This window comes from Neltuma alba, unplaced genomic scaffold (genome assembly GCF_004799145.2).
Source record: "Neltuma alba isolate B1F8T4 unplaced genomic scaffold, ASM479914v2 tig00003922_pilon, whole genome shotgun sequence".
Classification (NCBI taxonomy): domain Eukaryota; kingdom Viridiplantae; phylum Streptophyta; class Magnoliopsida; order Fabales; family Fabaceae; genus Neltuma; species Neltuma alba.
The window spans coordinates 41,464-60,981 of record NW_021633481.1 but is presented as its reverse complement, the minus strand read 5'-3'; the positions used below and the strand labels follow the sequence as shown (position 1 = coordinate 60,981).

Here is a 19,518-nt window from a genome sequence, read left to right as displayed (position 1 = left end):
GATGTGTCGGTTAGAATTACTATTACTATAAGGATTATCTTGAAAAAATAAATATGAGAAATAAAGTAAACTGGGATTTTACATTTAGGATCAAAATAAAATCAAATAAACTCTTATATTAAGTATAAATTAAAGAAGCAATAACAATTACAATAGTAGCATAGAATCCTTAAAATATAAAAGAAATGGATTAAGAAAAATAGACTTAATTTTTAAAAAAATCACGATACCTTTTCTGGGGTCATGAACAAAAATGTAACAAGGCTCCCCAGTTTCCAGGATGTATGGTGCCTGTTTGACATCACTTATTTTGAGCTTATAAGTAGCTTATAAGCTCTATAAGCTCGATTGACATAATTGGGTCTGTTTGGATCAGCTTTTCTGCAATCGGGCTTTTGTCTGAAAAGCTACAATAAGCTTTAAGCTAAAATTAACAGCTTATAACTTATAGCTTATGGTTTATAGCTTTTGAAATATGGAGAGAGAAAAAGTTAAGAAATTTATTACCTCTTTTGGTTCTTATTATAAGCCTTAAATAACTAATTTGTAGATAATAAAAAATTAGTTAAAATTAGTTGAAAGTAATGAATAAGTTAGAAATATATTTTTATTTTTAAATATGCTTCTAAAAATATACTTTTATTTTTTCATGTTTCACTTTATATTTAAAATATTTTTTATGACTTCTTCATATTAAATTATTTTAATTTTATTGTATTATGTGAAATTATTTTTTTAATCATGTTTCAATATTTATTAAAACTCATATCTATTTTGGTCATTTTACAACCAAACTTACTTTTACTCAATCATAATCCAAACAACATTTTACCAATCTCACTTTTGCAATCTAACTTTTCTGAACTCTAATCCAAACATAATTCAACATATCCAATTTAACTTTTATCCAATTTCACTTCTCTATAAACTACCTTTTCAATAAGCTATTTTTTCAATCGTTGATCCAAACGGACCCATAGTCATTAAGTTGAAGAGATTTCACCCAACCAAAAAAAAAAGAAGCAGAAGATTGGATTGGCCCAACTAAGCCCATAAAATTATAATCTAATGCGCATTTGTCGTTATCTTCCGGAAAAGTGCATTGAACTGTCAATGACTTAGTTTTTTGTTGGGCCAAAATAAGAATGAGGCTCATGAGTTTCAACCCTGCCGATTGAGTGAAGAGCTTGTTGTGGTTAATACGGACGGGAGGGAATATAGTTTTCAAATGGTGGGTGTCGCTGGAACGAGACGCTAAACCTTCGAGCCATGGAGCAGTGGGGTTCATTATTCAACACTCATGTGAAGCTCCTCGCCTTCGATCTTCATTCCCTCACCCAAACCCCTTCTTCCTCTTTCTCTCGCAGAGGCATTCCCCTCTCTCGCGCTGAAGCCGTCGGCACCGTCACCTCACGTGACCTCAAACCCGACAGATTCCTCAGGTTCACCCTCGACGACGGCACCGGCTGTGTCAGCTGCATCCTCTGGCTCAACCAGCTCTCCTTTCCTTGCTCCACCCAGCTCCCTATCTCCCCAGATGTTGCCCTCATCGCCGCCTCCGCTGCCGGCTTCGCTGATCTTGTTCAGCTCGGGAAGGTGGCCAGAGTGCGGGGCCAGATCACCAGGTTCAGAGGGGCGGTGCAGATCACTGTGTCCGATGTTGTGATCGAGAGTGACCCCAATGCCGAGATCCTCCATTGGCTGGATTGCCTCAATTTGGCGCGCAAGTGTTACGACGCTTTGCCTTCACCGTCTTCTAGACGCAACTAAAAGCAGTCGTTTTTGCGGAACCGTACTTGTAGAGTTTCTCCCCCTCTTCCGCCGAAAAAAGAAATTTATCAAGGAGATGCTAACACAAGATGCGATGCTTTTCGTTTCCTGGTGGTGTGCCAATGGTAAAAGCAAAACCTGATGAAATTGATATTTTGCAACTGAGGTTTATGCTCATTCTAATGGCGTCTTTGCTTCTTCTGATGTTCCTACTTCGCCTTTTTATGTAACTCCTTTCATGCGCGCGACGAGAGTCGAATAAGGTATTAGCACGTGCGGAATAACTTAGAGAAGCTCTCGCACAACATTAGAAAAAGGAGAGATGGAATTCATCATCAAAATTGCTGTACACAAGATATGTGTGACGTTGACATTCGAAAATGATGAAACAAGATATGGTCGTCTATTTGTAAACATTCATTCACGCTTACAATTATAACCAAATGAATCTTGCTAAAAGCTGGAAGCTTTGGCTTCAAGATCACCATTTGCGGTGCCCATTTCTTACCCTGTTCTCCATAGCCATGATGATGTTCTCTATGATCACTGGTATCAAGAATGGCGTTAGGTCAGATTCAGACACGCGTTGGCAGTTTGTATACTCCATCATGGTGTGGCGGGGAAGCTGCACTCTGAAACATCAAATCGACTTTTTCTTTTGTCACTGTTTAAGCCTAACCTGCAGAATTAAATGCACTTGCTTCTTGAAAATGGACCTCAGCTCTTCATTAGCTTCAATCCCAATCCTCCTGCATCAAACAAGCCCCAAACAATGACAAGTGCGCAATTTTAACCGCAAGGATTCAGAAATAACCGGTAGCATTGAGGAAGCTGCAAAGAGAAATTAATCCTAGAGAAATTCACTGGTAAATTCAATTTACAACGAGTTAGGGACCAAATTTACACGAAAGCATGTTGGAAGTAGATCCAACTTATCATAACTGACACTGATGGTTATGGTTCAATCTAGGCCTGTTATAGTTTTAGCTCAGTCTAGGTTCAAATGGCTCAATTGTAACTGAGAGTGGATGCAATGGCTGAGGGACTTGTAAACAAGAATTGACCGTGGAAAATCGTGATATTATTGGATGGTGTTATGCTCTGATGCCATAAAGGTTTAAATGAACACGAAAACTTGTTTAGTCAACCAAGACTCCATATATTTATTCACAGTTACACACAAGCACATACACTTATTGAGATAGCAAGAAGAATTCAAATATCGCATGCTGCACTCGGTGTGCTGCCCTAATAGCAAAGTAGTCCCCTTTGGTTTAACTCCCTTTCAATTCAAGAAAGAATTCAAATATTTGAAAATTGAAACCAGGCTAACACTCCCAAATTGATACGACAGCAAATCTCATTTGGCTATAATAACGTGATACTTATTCTTTTAACAGCTAAAATATCGTATCTTTGAAGACAAAAAGAAAAACCAGCAGTCCGGATCCTCTGCTGTAAAATAATTTATTATGGGTTATCCTCTGAGTGAGTGAGTGAGGGTAGAATGTGTAATCAGATGAAATGGGCCCTACACACTCCCACTTGTTTGTGTCATTCTCTCTCTTAGCACTACAGCGGAGGACCTAATATAAATATCAACTAGTTACATAACTCTATAAAAATATAAAAATAAAGACTGAAACAGTAGTTACCCAATTTTGGAACCATTCTTTCCCACGAGAATCTTGCGTTGGCTTAGTTTGCTCGTGATGAAATGTTGCTCAACTCTAAGAGAACCATCTCGTAATTCCTTCCAATCTATCAAACGATGTTCGATTTCATATGGAATTTCCTGAATCGGGATAGTTGCAATCCATCATCAAAATCATAAATTAATCATCTGATCGTACAGCATACTTTTGTCAGATTCTATCCATAAATCAGAGATTGACTTGAACTACCACCTGATGTACATGGTCCAGCAATCTTTCACGCACAACCTCCATGGCTATCATCTTCATAACTTCTTCACTCATCACAAATGGATCTTCTTCCCATGGTCGTTGAACTGCCTAAGCATGAGAAGTAATTCAAAATCCAGATTTAGGTCTTGAAATGTCTAACATGAGAGTTTTGGAGAAATATAAAAAAGATACGCAGTTTACGAGTTTTTAGAAGGAAGTAGTTTCATCAGTAAAAAGCACATTGTTGTTTAGGACCAATGTTTTATGGAACCCGATAACACATTCCAGGTCAGAGGAAAAACAAAATCATTTGGATAGGGAGGATAAAGAGCACAACTAGAAAAGATACATGCCTGTTCCATCAAGTACTGTGACAGATCTTTTACCCCATACCCCTTCAGTCCTGATATCATGAAAAACCTACACAACAATAACGGGAGATCGTCAGGTCTAGGCCCTATAGTTGATCCACAGAAAGGTTAGAATTTATAATGCAAATTGGCACTTTATCCAGTCTCTTTAGAAGAACACCGACCTTTCATATCCAGGAAGATGTTCGAATTCTTCTGAAACCTTCATCAAGTCTTTCTTTTTCTTCACTAAATCAATCTTGTTCATACATAAAACTCGTTTCTGATTGGGGTGGATTCGAGCTCCCATACGTTTAATCAATTGTATCACCCTTGCATCAGGTCTACATTGATTGAATGTAAAAAAGACATAAGCAACTTAGATGAAAATGGGTTAAAAAAAAAAAATCAAGTTAAAATGACTTGTCATGTGGTCACGATATGAGCAGTGCAACATGCATATAACGATATAGGATTCAGTTTACATCATATTTAATTTACCAAAGTAACCATCTTCATAAGCTTTCCAGCGTCCAAATAATACATAAGCAATTATCCACATGACCAGTAAAATATGATCTCCTAGCATGCCAACATGTCACAGTACTGACTATATTTAGAAATTCAGACTGCACGAGTCTTTGTTGATGCACAAAGTCTTCAACATTAAACCTCCCATCTTAGTCTTCATCTCTAGCCAGACATATTTGATCAGATAAATAGAAGAATAATAGGTTTTCAAATTCTAACATAGAATAATGAATAAGTTATATCGAATGAAAGAGTAAGATTACTCCCACAGTACTCATACTAACCTAGTAAGATGCCTATGGACATCAAAAACAACCAGAAGCACATCATAGAGATTGATTGAGCTCCAAGCACTTTCAACACGACTCTTGACATCCCTATGAGGATATCCTTTACAAGTTAACGAGAGCCCTGGTGTATCAAAAAAACACTGCATAGAGATTTTTATACAGTTGTAAGCATGGGTGGTTCAATTTCAATTTAAAATATAAGAAAATGCAATATATCAAATAAAATTTACCACAACGCCGCAAAATAAAATAGCACGGTCATGGGTAAATACATCAAGCTCTTGCATGCTGGATGACATCAGAAAAAGTAAGAAAACAAAAAACGTACAAGCAGCATGTTTTACTTGAATATGGAAAAGTTGAGGTAGGAAAGCAATAATTGACTTCTGGCTAAAACCTGGCCTTCCAGTTTTACTAGTTTCTTTATTTGATGTGTGTGTGTGTGTGATTTGACAAACTTGCTGCAATGGGTTCATCTATAATACATAACCTCTAGACCAACTTTTCTTTTTATTGACTCATCACAAAACCCACCATTGAATTATAAGCTTAAGTACTGAGCTTGAATTTCAAAGGGCTTGCTCATTTAGGTCAAAAAGATGCCTCATCCATGCAAAGCATGTGTCAAGAGAAGAATATCCGAATTTTAAGAAGCATTTAGGTATTACTCATAATAAAAATTATAAAGTTAATTAATTATCTTCATGAAGCATTGGGTGCTTCCAACGCAATACAGCCTTAGTGAAACTTCAACAGATATTCTCTTGTTATTAGATTAGAAATAAAGTAATGACAAAAGTTACTCACAATTTGGGTTTCTCCTTTCGTCATCGCTCCGACCACTTCATGAGTGGTGGTGTTTGTCTTCCGCGAAACAGCTGCTACCTTTGTACCAGCCTACGGTAAAGAGTGAGGACATAAATATGAAAAAAAAAAAATCTTCCAAAAATGATGTTGATAACAAAAGAGGACGCTAGACGCTTTTCTGAATGCACCCTGACATATATCAATTACTTCAACGTAATATGACACTCCAAATAAACGAAAAACAGTAGCTTTTTAACAACAATATACCAGTTAAAATGAACTTTTAAGAGATGACATGCTACAACACTAATTGGATACAAAAACTCATCTCCCGTAAATGTTTCAAGACATCAAAAGCAGATTAAGATAGAAATAAGGAACATTATCATGGAAAAAAATGATACTTGTAACCATCAAGCAGCTCCTCCAGAGTCAGGATTTTTTTACCCCAAATTAACACAACATCAATCCTCAGCGGTGAAATTTTATAGAAGTATTGGAACTAAAATAGGAATGAAGATATAAAGGAAGAAAATGAAACCATTTTCTTGCACACTCAACCAAGTGAAAGTCAGACACCTCAAGAAAAGGATTTTGTCAGGTCGGGACCGAGTAACAAAGAGAACCAACCATATAATTAGTCAGTGCAGACTTCCCAGCATTGGGAGCACCGATTATTCCAACGGCCAAAGATTTCTGGTCCTCCTCCTTCACCACACTTTCATCCTCATCCTCGCTATCCCCTTTCTCCAGTGATGCCTCAAGTAAAGCTTTGGCCAACACTCTCCTCCTGTTCTCATCATCCTCCTCCTCCTCCTCGAATCTCAAATTGCCCTGAGTGATTTCCTTTCCAAAGATCAATTCATCAGCTCTGGCCCTGTACTTTCGGTCCCAGATGGGTTGCTGCTGCTGCTGGGCGTGAGCATCGGTGTCTGAAATATTGGGAATTTCGTAATGGGAACTATCGAAAACTGAATCTGGATCATTTTCCGACTCCGGGTAGGTTGTCGGTTGCGTCACCTCCTCTTGCTCTGGTTCAGCAGAGTAAAACCTGCGCAGGAAGGAAGGCTTAAGGGCACAGAGATTGTTGTGTGGAGTGGAAGAGACAGTCCTGAGTGTTCTCAGAGATCTTAGAGCTTTCATGGTGGCCCCTATAAAGGAAACATGGAGGCAGAAGCGTCCGTAGTCTATGCGTTGTTTTTGGGGTGTTTCGCTGCTGAACGAGGCTTTGGGCTTAGGGGTTAAGGGTTGCAGACAAGCTGCCTCTCGATTTTCTTTCATTATAACAGCGGCAGTCCCGGTCACTTCATAGTTAGTCTTGCCTCAACGTTACGGGCATGCAGTGAATAACGGAATTCCATGGACGGCTATAAATAAAAAAATATATATAATCATCTAATGCTTCTATCAATTTTGTATTTCATACATAGATCCTATCTTATTCTAAAATATCTCGTATTTTAAAATATTATGTTGACATCTATATTAATATAAACAAAATCATTACTCAAATTTTTTTTATTTGAAAAATGTAATGGATTTTTTGAGGCCGCTAATGTACATTTTTCATGAACCTAGTTTCATTTTATTTTTTTTGAATTGGAATAGTAAAAGAGGAAGAAAAATGTCTGACAAGCGGTAAAAGATTGAGCCGAAATAAATAGATCGGACCCTACAATTTTTAACCCTCAGGCTGAAACACAAAAGGGAACGACTATTTACACACAGTAACAGGCATGGTAAACAAACTCACATAGCCTGGCTTATATTTTAGTCGTCTCGGATGTCCAATCCCCACGTCCCAATCCCATCATCTAAAAGTGTCCACAAATGTCTGATAAAATGGAGCCCAATTAGAGCCATGTCGATGGCTCGGGTGAAAAACCTCTTCTGCGAAGCCGAAGAACAGGTCTTGGTGACATTTTGCGTTTGTTTGTCATCATTTTTCGCTCAGAGTTAAGTGGAGAAGAGAGAAATTTTTTTTAATAAACTCTGTTTACAAAAATCAAAAAATGGGATTAAATTTTTTTGATTAATTTTAATTACTCTTTTATTCTACATCTTCTTTTTATCAAAATTTGCCCTTCATTTTTTTTCCCCAACGGAGCCATCTCGGTGAAAAACCTCTTCCGCGAAGAACAGGCTTCGGTGATATTTTTGCATTCGTTCATCATCATTTTTCGCTCAGAGTCAAGTGTGTGGTAAAGCGGAGAATGAGAATGAGGCAGGGGAATAATGCTGCATATTAGTGACATCCAAGAATCGTACACCTTCAAATTTGGTCATTACGTCCAGCCACATACAAACTACCGAAACCACAAACAAACAAATTGATATTTCCAAACTCAATTACACCACATTTTTAGCCATTTGTCCTAAAAGTTATCTTTTTTCCTATGCCTAGAGAAAAACAGAAAAAATAGATTAAAAGACCACTGGATTTTTGCAACTTCCTATGAGATCCCATTTTAACTTAACTAACCCCGCCACTCCCCAGATAGAAGCCTCCGCATCATTTTTCTGCCAAGAATAGCGCCGCTAGGTTGGTCGATAGAAAACTCCATGCAAAGAATGATGAAACTGCATCAGAATCTTGGGACAAAATACACTAAAATTCTAACGGCCATCAACAGTGGACAAATTTGACAATACAAGGTTCAAATTGTCCTAAAAAGCCATTCGACCTGCTAGCCTGCTTTCAAGTATCCTCTTGTCTATGGCTGCGTCAATCGAGCTCATCTGAAAAATAATCGCAAGAATGATCAGCACATACTCAGACTGCTGATCACTACAACAAAAACCAAATATATAACAGCCTGGGCCTATGCACGAGATTCCAAACTCTGCGAAAGAAGCTGACCTGGCCAAGTCTGAATTCACTTGTTCCATAAAATAAATTGTAATGATGCTACGGATGAGCGAAAATCGGGTGTGTAAGATCTTATTCATCCCAAAACCGGATTCTTGGAAATTGAGCATAGGGAGAAGGAATAACAATAGTAAAACCCAGCCTTAAAAAAGTATATATACGTACTCTTCTACTACAAAAGCGGGGTGACGGGAATTGGTTGTTTGCAGCATACTTCACATATTATACCACAAGAATTGACTATGGAAGAGAAATTAGCAACAAGTACGTACTTGAATCTTTTGATGCTCACAAATTCAGGAGGCATAGCTTGCAGCCAAAATGGCAGTTAAAAATAAAACAGAATGCACTACTCGTTATTATTTAGGTTGAGACAAAAGACGGGAAAAAAATTAAAATGTCATTCAACTTCCTTTTTAGAAAGAGGAGTAAATAAAATATCATACAGAATGTACCTCTATCAATAGCAAACAATGCGTAAACAACTGAATCTGAAAATAAGCATAAAGCCTACCCATCTGGTTAGATGTGAAAGCAACTCCTTCTATTAAAGAGGTAGTATGACTTACCTGGCTAGTTTCATCATGCACCTGGTATTTTGGTAAGGACATTCTTCTTTCCTCCTGCAGATATGAAAGTAAAATAACACCACTTAACAAATTTAACAGTATTCTCATACCAAACAAATATGTTACTCTAGGAGATAACGCACCATGGACATTGCCTCGTCATCCCAAACTAAATAGACCTCATTAGTGGCAGGTTGAGTTGCAGGAGCTTTGTTTGCAATTACTGGGGGTGGTCCAATTGAAGGACCACCAGTATTTGGACCAGAAGCATAAGAATGCGAGTTGTTTGATATACCTCCTGCAGTAACCAAAATAGGTCAAATTAAAATCACTACAATGTATAAAACCAACCCAACGATGTTATAACGTCCTTCCTACAGTCAACAGGGAGAAAAATGAATAAAGCATACAAGCTCAGCTCAATGACAAAAACAATAGTGACATTTGGAAGCAAGCTTTAGTATCTAATCCTTCACAATACCATGTTATAGTACTGGACAGAATTAAGTTTAAACCAGTAGGGGGAGTAACACTACACACAAATAGCTATTAGCAGTATTTCCTGTGTCTTAGGAACAAACAAGTAGTCACTTTGGTGTGAACAAATTTAGATGCATTGCATGTCTCACCATTCACGAGTTATAAGCAGTAAAAATCATAAGCAAGAGAGGCTAATTCAACGCATACATCAGAAAAAAGAGGCACGACACTTGTGACGTAAGCCTGACACAATACAGTAGAAGTGATTACTTTCCACTTAAATTACATAGAAAATATAGGCAAAGCTGAAATTTAATAAAAAGACCAACTATTCGTGTAATGTGCGCTAGCATAGAAAATACAATATGACATCTTGTCCTACGATTATTACCCACTGATATGGGGGCATGCGATTGTAAACGAAAGTTTGGAATACAAGAAGAAGCCTTATCCCATCAAGTGAGGAAAATGGAAATTTGGAATATTGATATTTGAAGACAAGTGCTTTTTTAATAAAAAGGAGCTGGCATGCAAACTGAAATATTCATGAATTGTTTTAACTTTTAAGTAAAAAAAAAAAATCAACATTTGAGTACCTGGAACCCCTAGTACTTGATAATTATTTGTCAAAGTTGTGTTGGCACTTGAATAAGCATCAGCAGGGACACTTGGAGGCAATGCAGATGGAGCACTGCTAGGGAGCGATGGAGCAGAAAATGTTGAACTTTGGGCCATCGTATGGTTATTTCCAACAACAGGAAACAAAGGCTGTGAAACTGGAGCAGATGTTGGAGGCAAACCAGGAGGAGCAACTTGAGAAGTTGGAAGGACAGGAGAAGCGGTTGATGGTAAAGGTGGCCTCACATTCTGAACAGGAAATAATGGCTGCTGTACATATGGGGCAGAAGGAGGAATGGAAACAGATGGAGGTTGTGGGTACCAAGGCTGAGGTCGAGGTGGAACTGGCCAAGTGGCCGGCGGCACAGGTACTGCAGGATTATAACTGATTACCAAGAGACGACAAAACAATAAGCTAATTATCCTTGTGCCACTTGGAACATAAGTGAATGACTATCACTTTCTTTACATGCCAAATACAACATTAATGAAACCAAGGGAAGTTAGATATACAATTAGGAAACATACATAGGTGGCATAGTACCCAAGGTTGACTGAGGAGGATATCCCACTCCTAATGGTGCTGGGACGACTCCACCTACAAGCTGAGTTGATGGGATATCTACTTTGGCTGTTTTTGATGGAGCTTCATCCTCTGCATTCAATAGAAATTTATCAGAAAGCAATTCAAATTTAAATGTTTTGCCTATGCAAGTATTTCAGTCTTGCTACAAATGTTGCATGTATCATGCATAACAAGTGCTTCTACAACGAATTAATTATCAGATAGAACCAAATCCAACAAGGATAATAAGTTGCAAAAAAGGGTCTACATGCTAAAGCGTTCATTCCATAACCTCCTAGCAAATACCAAACGAGCCTATAGACCAGCAAATACAAACATTCTTTAATTATATATATAAACAGTTTTGAATGATGCAAGTGGACGTAACAACTCGTTCAAGGCCGTTATCAAGAGAACGTAAAATCAACTTGACAGCAGAGAGAAAATGCATTTTTCTTCTTCTTGCCAACCTTCAATACCAAATACAAATGTTTTCACTGACACTCTACCTGTACCAATCAACTTTCACCCAAAATAACACGAAAAGGGGACAAATCTATTTTTCAAACAACACTAAGACAACATTGTAGATCACCATTCAGAGAAAGGAAAAAAAAAAAAAACGTTGAAAACTTTTTTCTTTGAGATAACATTGTAAAACTCATCAATTAGATGTAGAGACTTGTTCGAGGCCACAATCAAAACAACACAATCAATTTGACAGGCACGGAGAGTCTCCATGTGTTGTTTTCACCAATCTTCAATACAAAACACGCCATAATTGTTCACTGACACTTTTGCTCTGCTAATTGGCTTTTCCGCAAAATAAAATAACAATCAAAGTCAGGCCACGAGATGTAGTGACTTGTTTGAGGCCAAATCAGAACAAGTTGAAATCAATTGGACAGGCAAGGAGAATTGTCATGTATATTCTCGCCAATCTTCAAGGCAGTGTATGCCATCTGTTCTCTTATTGACATTCTCGCTCCACTAATTAGCTTTCTCCAGAAAATACCACGCATAAAAACACAGGCCATGATACTCACACTAGAGGAAACATTAATATAACCTTTAGGACACAATGCCCAAATCAGATACATCACAATTACACAAGCTGGCAAAATGAAACCCATATAAGCCAGTTCATTAACTGAATTCCACTGGTCCTCTGGCATCAGCATCCACCCAACATTAGCTAAATTAAGCTATCATCTCTCTATCCATTGCACTTCCCCCAATAATAAAAACAACAGTCAATCAAACATTAACTATATGAAACAGTAATATAAAACTTTTTTTTTTTTGCAGCGTCACGTTGTGAAATAGCAGGTCTGCTTTCCCAGTAAAAGCAGATTGCAATTAAAAGATTCGAAAGTTCTGAATAACGCACACACACACACACACACAGATGGATGATTACCTTCATCTCCATAATGAGCGGCCAAGACGTCTGGTGGAATCCCTTGCATCCCATATATTTCAATATCTGTTGACTCTCTACCAGGTTTTGCATTGGGCACCCTGAAAAGTAAACGAACGAGAAAAAACAACATAAACTGGAAGAAACGAAGCATCTCTAGGGAATATCACAAATGCAGGAACAAGATAAAGTTCTTAATTTGGGAATATCATATAACAAATAGTATTAAATTACTCATGCCTCATATAGAAATTTTTTGTTTCAACCCCTTTGACGAAGAAAGATCAGAGAAGGAAGAAGAGTAGAATTGTCAGATTAATTAGAAAGAGAATCATTCTTTGTAAATGGGGCATGAAAACCAAAATATGCAGTTTATCTGTCTAAGCAGGAGTTACATTCGCAGCGCATGGTTCTCTTGCCCACGAACAGATTCCAATTTTTACAATTCTTGATTTGAAAAATCAAAGATTCGCAATTATTGTCGAACATTCTCCTTCCTTATGACTTCACCAAGCTAAGATAACTGTTTTCCCAGTACTCGCATCAAATTATTAGAACCTAAGGGTAGTTTTATTATTTGTCACGCGGCTCTAATGAAAATTCCTTAGCACAGGGGATCCTTAACATTACACATGATTAGATTATATCTAGCTAGACAATCCTAAATTCCAATCCAGCATTCAGCTTTCTTTTCTTTAAAGATCACATTCCATGACCGTCGCATGGAACATTGAACTGCAATAACCTCCTTTCCTTCTCAAACCAAGGAATTTAGACTCAACGGACTATCAGATCCGAAAACTGCTAATCGAGAAGACGAATCAGACAAAAGGGAGAGAGGAATAATGGGTGAGTAAGACATTAGAGCTTACTTGGTGACGTTTTCTTTATGAACCTGGAGCACGTGAATGGCCATGCCGCCAGCAGTGGAGAGTTTCTTGTGGCAGACATGGCATTTGAAGTGCTTAGCCTTCTGATGCTGAACCAAAATCTTCTCGTCATCGAACTCCCGATCGCAATAGTAACACCAGACCTTCGAAGAAACCCTCTTCTTCTTCTTCCCCATTCAGCCCAACAGCTCTATTATTCCCTCTTCTTCAATTCAAGCCCTGACCTCCTTCGCGCTCCCCTTTGTCTGATATTCTTGACTATATCAGGAATAGGGTTTAGACCAGATCTCGGCGCCTCAGGAGAAGGAGCTAGGGCTGCAATAGTTCTCCTGGATGGAAACGTTAACCTAGTAGGGCCTGGAGGAAAACTCTGTATCGCGCCCGCGCCAGCCCGCCGATTCTAGAACGTTTCAAGCAAGTAAACGACGATGACCTATTTATCTTTTTTTCAAAAAAATTTATATTATCTCCGTCTTTTATATAAAATCTTATTTAATTTTTATTTTAATCTTAAATATAATACTCTAATTTATTTTATCTCTCATATTTATATTTTTTTTAAGATAGTTCTTCTATCAATAATAATTTTAACCAATACACTTGATTAGCAAGAATATTTTAAAAAAGACAACATTTATTTATTATAAATAACTAACTTAACTTCTTTTTTAATTTCCTTAAATTAGTGAACTAGCTCTTATAATTAGCTATGATTATTTTAAATTAACTTTGTTGTTTAGTTGAACAACTAAATTTTAACCCCACTGGATATTTGTTGAATTTTTTTAAAAATTTTAATTAAATGAAAAATATTATTCTCTCCATGCGTTATTTCCTGCCTAGTTTATTTTGTTAGCATATTAATATACCCCATATATGCATGCTTTAATCTGGTCAAAAAAGGTAATTTAAACTGTAACATGCTTTACAATTTACGCATCTATTGACATTGACCTATTTAAAATAACTTATAAATAGCTTTTCAACTGTGATTTATGAAATGTAAGATAAATATATAAAAAAAATTTGATTTCAATTTACATAAAATATACTTATAAGTGTCTTTTTATCATTATCCCAAACGGGTTAATTGTTGTTCATTTTCTATGGGCCAGGATGAAAATTTGCATATCAGCCTGTAAGTTAAGTTTTGAACAGGGCACGTTTTAAACACAGCATTGAAGCCCATATCCTTGTTCGGTGAGACGCTTTTGTTTTCGGGAATGGGCCCAGGCCCATTACATACAGATATAAGTACCCGTCTTGGTAAGGACCCAGACTCCCTATCCATCTTAGCTCAAATGATGTAAGGGCATTTTCGTCAAAGAACTTCCAATCCCAGTATTGAAGTTGCAATGCCATTGGGGCGGGGGGGTGGTACTGCTTAATCCCATGAATATGGTTCTGGGCAGTCCCAGCTCTCAACACAGTCCTTCATAGCAAACATGTTAGTCGAGGCAATCTCAATTCCAATACCAATCCCAGCCTTCCAATCCCATGTGTCAAGCAGGGCTTTGGACTTAGGATTTGCATTGGGTGCTCATCACCTGATGAGCACCCAATGCTCATCACCCATCTGGACGGTCCAGATTTATTTTTATTTTTATTTTTATTTTTTTAAAAATAATTATTTTAATAGGTATAAGATAAAAAATAAAGATAATCTCATAACTATCATTTTTAAAAAATATAATTTTTTCTATTTTAAAATAATTATTTAATGATATTAAATCTAGACCGTCCACATTAAATCTGGACGGTCCAGATTGCTCATCAGGTGATGAGCATTGGGTGCTCATCACCTGATGAGCACCAAATGGGAACCCTTGGACTTACCAATGAACTGTGGGTCCAGGCCTAGAGTTTAAATCTTTTTTATGAAAGTACGTAAATATAAGATTTGTTTTATAGCGTAAGTTGTACTACAAAATTGTTCTTATATTTAGAACCAGAGTAGCAATATGAATTACTTTTTTGATTCTATTTTATAAAATATGTGATTAAATTTTTAATGTTAATATATTACTCCTCTGATCCCTAATATAAGACCTATTTAACTAATTTATTAGATTAAGAAAGTTTGGTAAGTTAGTTAATTATAAGAAATATATATGACCTGTTTTTCCTAAAACACCATAATCATCTTCCTTAATATCATGTCTACCTCTTCTATTTAGTTATTGTTGATAGAGTATCTATAGGGGTAATTTAAAAAATTTGATAAATATGTCTTATATTTATGATCAAAATAAACTTAACAATTAGGTTCTATATTAAAGAGCAGATGAGTATTTTATTCTTTATTTATTATGGTGTAAGTTGTTATTTTATTGGAAAATGTATATATTATACCGGGATACAACTGGAAAGTCGTGAAATTTTAAGATAAAATTAATGAGCTTTAATGTTTTTCTTGTTTTCAGTAAAACATGTTGAAAAGGGACTTGTCCATAAGATTAAAGGAATGTATGATAGTAACATATTAGTGACTATGATAATCCATTTGTGTGTTGGTAGAAAAGTGAGAAGTCAAATGTAATTATGTAAATGAAGAAATAGAGGGAGAAGGAATATATGATATCTGGGAACATGTGGACAGGAGAAGGGGGGTGGGGGGTGGGAGAAGTTAGAGATGTTGGGGAGCCACTTGGGGAAGTAAAAACAAGGAACATGTGTGGATCGGAGGCATATCGACCCACACAACCACACCACTCCAAATATGGTTGTCCCCAATGAGCCATATATATCCACCAAATGATCCAAATCGTGTTGTGATTGTATTTATACGAGCAGTACGTTCATGGTTGAAGAGAGCGCAGGTCTTACATTAAACATTATACTACCTCTACTACTTCGGATCCAGACACAATGCGTACCTGACAACGACCCCTGTGGTCGTGTCTCTTCCCTCCTCCTTTCAAGCCATGCACTACCCACTTCATTTTCTTCCTTTCAAGTCATATCCTCATCTCTCTCTCTCTCTCTCTCTCTCGCTTTTCAATTTCATGCCTGTTTCCAAGTAATATATTAATGGTGCTCAGAATATTAATTAATTAATCATAATAAACAGGGACCATCATGCCAGTAACTTGAATTTACGTGAATGGTAGAAATATCAAACCTTTATGTATAGAGAACAAATCTAATTGAAAGGGGCCTGCTATTTTTTTTCTCAATAAAAGGGATTTGTTTTTTGCTGCTCAACTGCAGAAGATACTTTTGGTCCATAAGATCTGCTCGAAAGTAAGAGAAAAAGATCATGGGCGGGCATGGATGAAAAATTAGTGTTATTTAAATAAATGATTAGAGTGAAAAGTTGAATTCATTACTTGAAGGTTGAAGTTGAAATGTGAGGGAGAAAGAGAGGGTGAGGCAGAAAACCATGAAATGGACATGAAAGGAGAATCTGATGGAGCTAATTGGATGAGGATGCAAGATGATGATGATGATAATTACAAGCAGCTGCATTATTAGTCAGCATCGATCTTTTGAGGTAGTGGATGTTGATATAAACCCACAAACAGCATGAAACCTGAAAGCAACAATAATAAATTATATGATGAATAGCGTATTGTCCATCATCCCACTATACATCTCTCCATTCACAAACATCCAACCCACTAGAAGTCCTCGTCACATAAAATAAGAAGATCATCATGCATAATCTTAAGGGACCAAACCAATGCTAGGAGGATCTCGTAAAAGATATTCTATTAAGGGGCTGCAGTGGAAATAGAAAGCAGGAGCAAGAGGCATGATTAAATTGCTTACCTAACTTGCATGATGTGACAAAAAGAGAGGGCTCAATTTGCAGCAAATAGCTATCAAAACTCGAATGAATATTTATTTGAGCAACCCAACTTTTGCAATTACATTAAGGACAGGGGGGCCCTCTCTTACTTGTCAATCGTCAATGTTTAATCATGCTTGTTATTTTGATTAGACTTTAATCTTAACCTGTTCGCATGAAGGGGGGAAAAACATAATATACACACTGATTATTTCTAGATAACCACGCTTTTACATTTCTTTTTGTTGCCGGAAGTTCAAAAAAAATCAAAAAGCTGCATAAGCTTGTCAATTAACAATTGGCAAGGTCAATTATGAGATATATGGTGTGCCCGAGTTGCAGAAATGGTAGGGCGAGATGAATTGTGGGGGTTACAGGGACAACCTAACTTACTGACACTCCAAAAGGGACATTTCCCACTTCGTTATTTCCAAGATAGTAATATCGCTGCCCCTTCGCTTTCACGTTTTCAGGTCTGTTTCGTGTTGCTGTATAAACCAAATTCAATCAATAAATACTAAGTTTCGAAATGTAAAAACATACCATATTAATGGCGTCAAAGTTCATGTATTTAGGATTGATGTGCAACATATAATGGTATAAATTAAAGAAAAAGTTTGTGCGGCACTCATCAGGGATAATATGGTAAAAATCCTGACTAGAGTGGGCTGGACATGTGCAAACAAAGCAGCTAAAAGCATTAACAAGGAGAGTTTATCATCAGTTTAGTAGTTGAAAAATGAGGCAAAGAAAAATGTTCAATAAAATTATTGAACGTGATCTCACAATGAATAACATGGATAGGTGCCTGGTTATTTCTGTTAGTATAATCACGTTGAGTGATTCATGTGCTTGAGCTGACTTAGTAAAAAAAGAAGAAGAAGAAGAAGAAGACTTGTTATTTTTAAACATATATTAAATAAGAGCTATTTCTTCATGAACGACATGATCTATTGTGCGTTGTATAATTAGACCCCAGAATTCGTGTGTACTATTTGGATTGTGAGACTGTAATTTGTATTATTGGTAACCTTAAAAATTAATGCGATGTCGAGGAGGCCACTTTGTCATGCGAAAATAATTTGGAAGCACTCAAGTGATATGAATGGTTCTAGAAGAGCTCTAAAGTCAATCTCTTGGAAAGGAATTGATTGGTGATTTTAGAATATATGTACGAAGAGAAGTGCATGTTGAGTGGCTACGGCTTATTGCGAACTTGTTTGCCAGTCCCTGTTGGACTTGGATGTTGATCCCATTATTAGCGCATGGCCGACTTTTCCTGTTTATGTTTTGTTTCCTTCAATAAATTTAAAAACATAAGGAAGAAGATGATGATAAAGATAAAGCACATGTGTACATAACTTCCTGAATTCTCGTCATAGAGTCAATCTTATCCGAGACACTATTGAGTATTAAAAGCTGTTTAGGTAAAAATTAAATCATGATTTTAAAAATAATTTTACAGTATATGAAGTAAGTACTACCTCCCGTCTTAAATATAAAAGTTAGTTGACTAATTTAAATAGATTAAGAAAATAAGTTAGGTTAGTTATTTGTAATAAATATGTACCGTCTTTCCTAAAATATCCTTACTAATCAAATTTATTGGCTAAAACTACTATTATTAAAAGGATTATCTTTAAAAAAAATAAATAAAAATGAGAGACAAAGTGAATTTGGGTCTTATATTTGTGATCAAAATAAAAATCAAATGAGGTCTTATATTAAGGATCGGAAGTAGTATGTGAGAGAGGAGTTTTGTCTCAATTTACGTAAAAACAGTTTTCAACAAACATTAAAGGTGTTTGGATGGAAACCAAAACATGATTTTAAAAATAATTTTACAGTATAGGAAATAAATATGTGGAGGAGTTTATCTTAATTTACCAAAAAATACTTTTTTTAAAGTACTTTTGCTTAATACCAAACACCCTAAGTGCGTTCGAGTGGGTAATTAACCTTGGTGAAACACAGGTTAAGTTGACCTTGATACTTGTGTGTAATGTGAACTTGAATTGCAGTAGCATATGGGTTATAATAGAGCCGTTAAGACGGCCGCCAAACACCCACCGGTTGGATCCCAGGAAAAGCAAGTCCCTCGGCCAGCGAACACAGGACGCATTTTCACCATCAAGGTCAAAAAAGCACAGGCATTTGTCGCTCCAAATAAGAATAAAAGCCGTCCTCTTCTTCTTCAAATGCCTCACTCCCAGCAAATCATCTGTGTACACGTGTGCGAGCTTTTAATTAAACGACAAATATGTGAATGTTTGGGAAGAGAAGTGAATGAGAAAGTGGTTTGAATTAGAGCTTGAAGGTGGGGCCCAGCGGAGTGCCCTTACGTGCTGCCCAAACGACGCCTCTCCTCTTCCTTTTGCCTGCTTTCCAATTCTTGTCGCCACCTCCCATCCATTTTATTTCATATCTACGAATTTTTTTTGGGGAAAATTTCGTTAAAATTACTTATTGATCAAAGATACCTGATCCAACTTTTCTTAAACCGGAGTAACTATTATTAGTAATGTTTAATATATCTTTAAATGTTTTCAAAATAAAAATTATTTGCACAACTGTGCCTGCTTAAATTCTTATCCTTTAGCTAATAAAACTTTTGAGGAGGTGTTTTAAACCAAATTTTCCTATTTTTTTCATATATTTATAT

The 19,518-nt window shown here is 36.6% G+C and overlaps 2 protein-coding genes and 2 non-coding genes across 5 annotated transcripts; all 4 read right to left on the bottom strand.

Moving 5' to 3' along the window:
- Window positions 1-2,077: 2,077 nt before the first annotated feature.
- LOC114743066 (GTP-binding protein ERG-like) lies at window positions 2,078-6,880 on the bottom strand. The gene is made up of 8 exons (XM_028931270.1): window positions 6,286-6,880; window positions 5,656-5,745; window positions 4,843-4,988; window positions 4,213-4,371; window positions 4,031-4,097; window positions 3,678-3,785; window positions 3,426-3,565; window positions 2,078-2,519 (listed from the first exon to the last, which is right to left on the bottom strand). The coding sequence occupies exons 1-8, from the start codon at window positions 6,796-6,798 to the stop codon at window positions 2,432-2,434; spliced, it is 1,311 nt and encodes a 436-aa protein (XP_028787103.1). The 5' UTR covers window positions 6,799-6,880; the 3' UTR covers window positions 2,078-2,431.
- A 995-nt stretch (window positions 6,881-7,875) lies between these two features.
- Window positions 7,876-13,459, bottom strand: LOC114743069 (protein SUPPRESSOR OF FRI 4). Of its 2 annotated transcripts, XM_028931274.1 has the most exons (7): window positions 13,049-13,459; window positions 12,177-12,277; window positions 10,720-10,846; window positions 10,170-10,576; window positions 9,237-9,391; window positions 9,094-9,147; window positions 7,876-8,394 (listed from the first exon to the last, which is right to left on the bottom strand). In XM_028931274.1, the coding sequence occupies exons 1-7, from the start codon at window positions 13,240-13,242 to the stop codon at window positions 8,323-8,325; spliced, it is 1,110 nt and encodes a 369-aa protein (XP_028787107.1). In that variant the 5' UTR covers window positions 13,243-13,459; the 3' UTR covers window positions 7,876-8,322. The 2 variants fall into 2 exon arrangements, with proteins under 2 accessions (XP_028787107.1, XP_028787106.1); XM_028931273.1 differs by having other exon boundaries at window positions 7,876-9,147.
- On the bottom strand, window positions 11,428-11,559 carry LOC114743072 (small nucleolar RNA snoR86). The gene has a single exon (XR_003739959.1). It is a non-coding gene; the product is annotated as a small nucleolar RNA snoR86 (small nucleolar RNA).
- LOC114743073 (small nucleolar RNA snoR86) lies at window positions 11,611-11,744 on the bottom strand. Its single transcript, XR_003739960.1, has one exon. It is a non-coding gene; the product is annotated as a small nucleolar RNA snoR86 (small nucleolar RNA).
- Window positions 13,460-19,518: the final 6,059 nt, after the last annotated feature.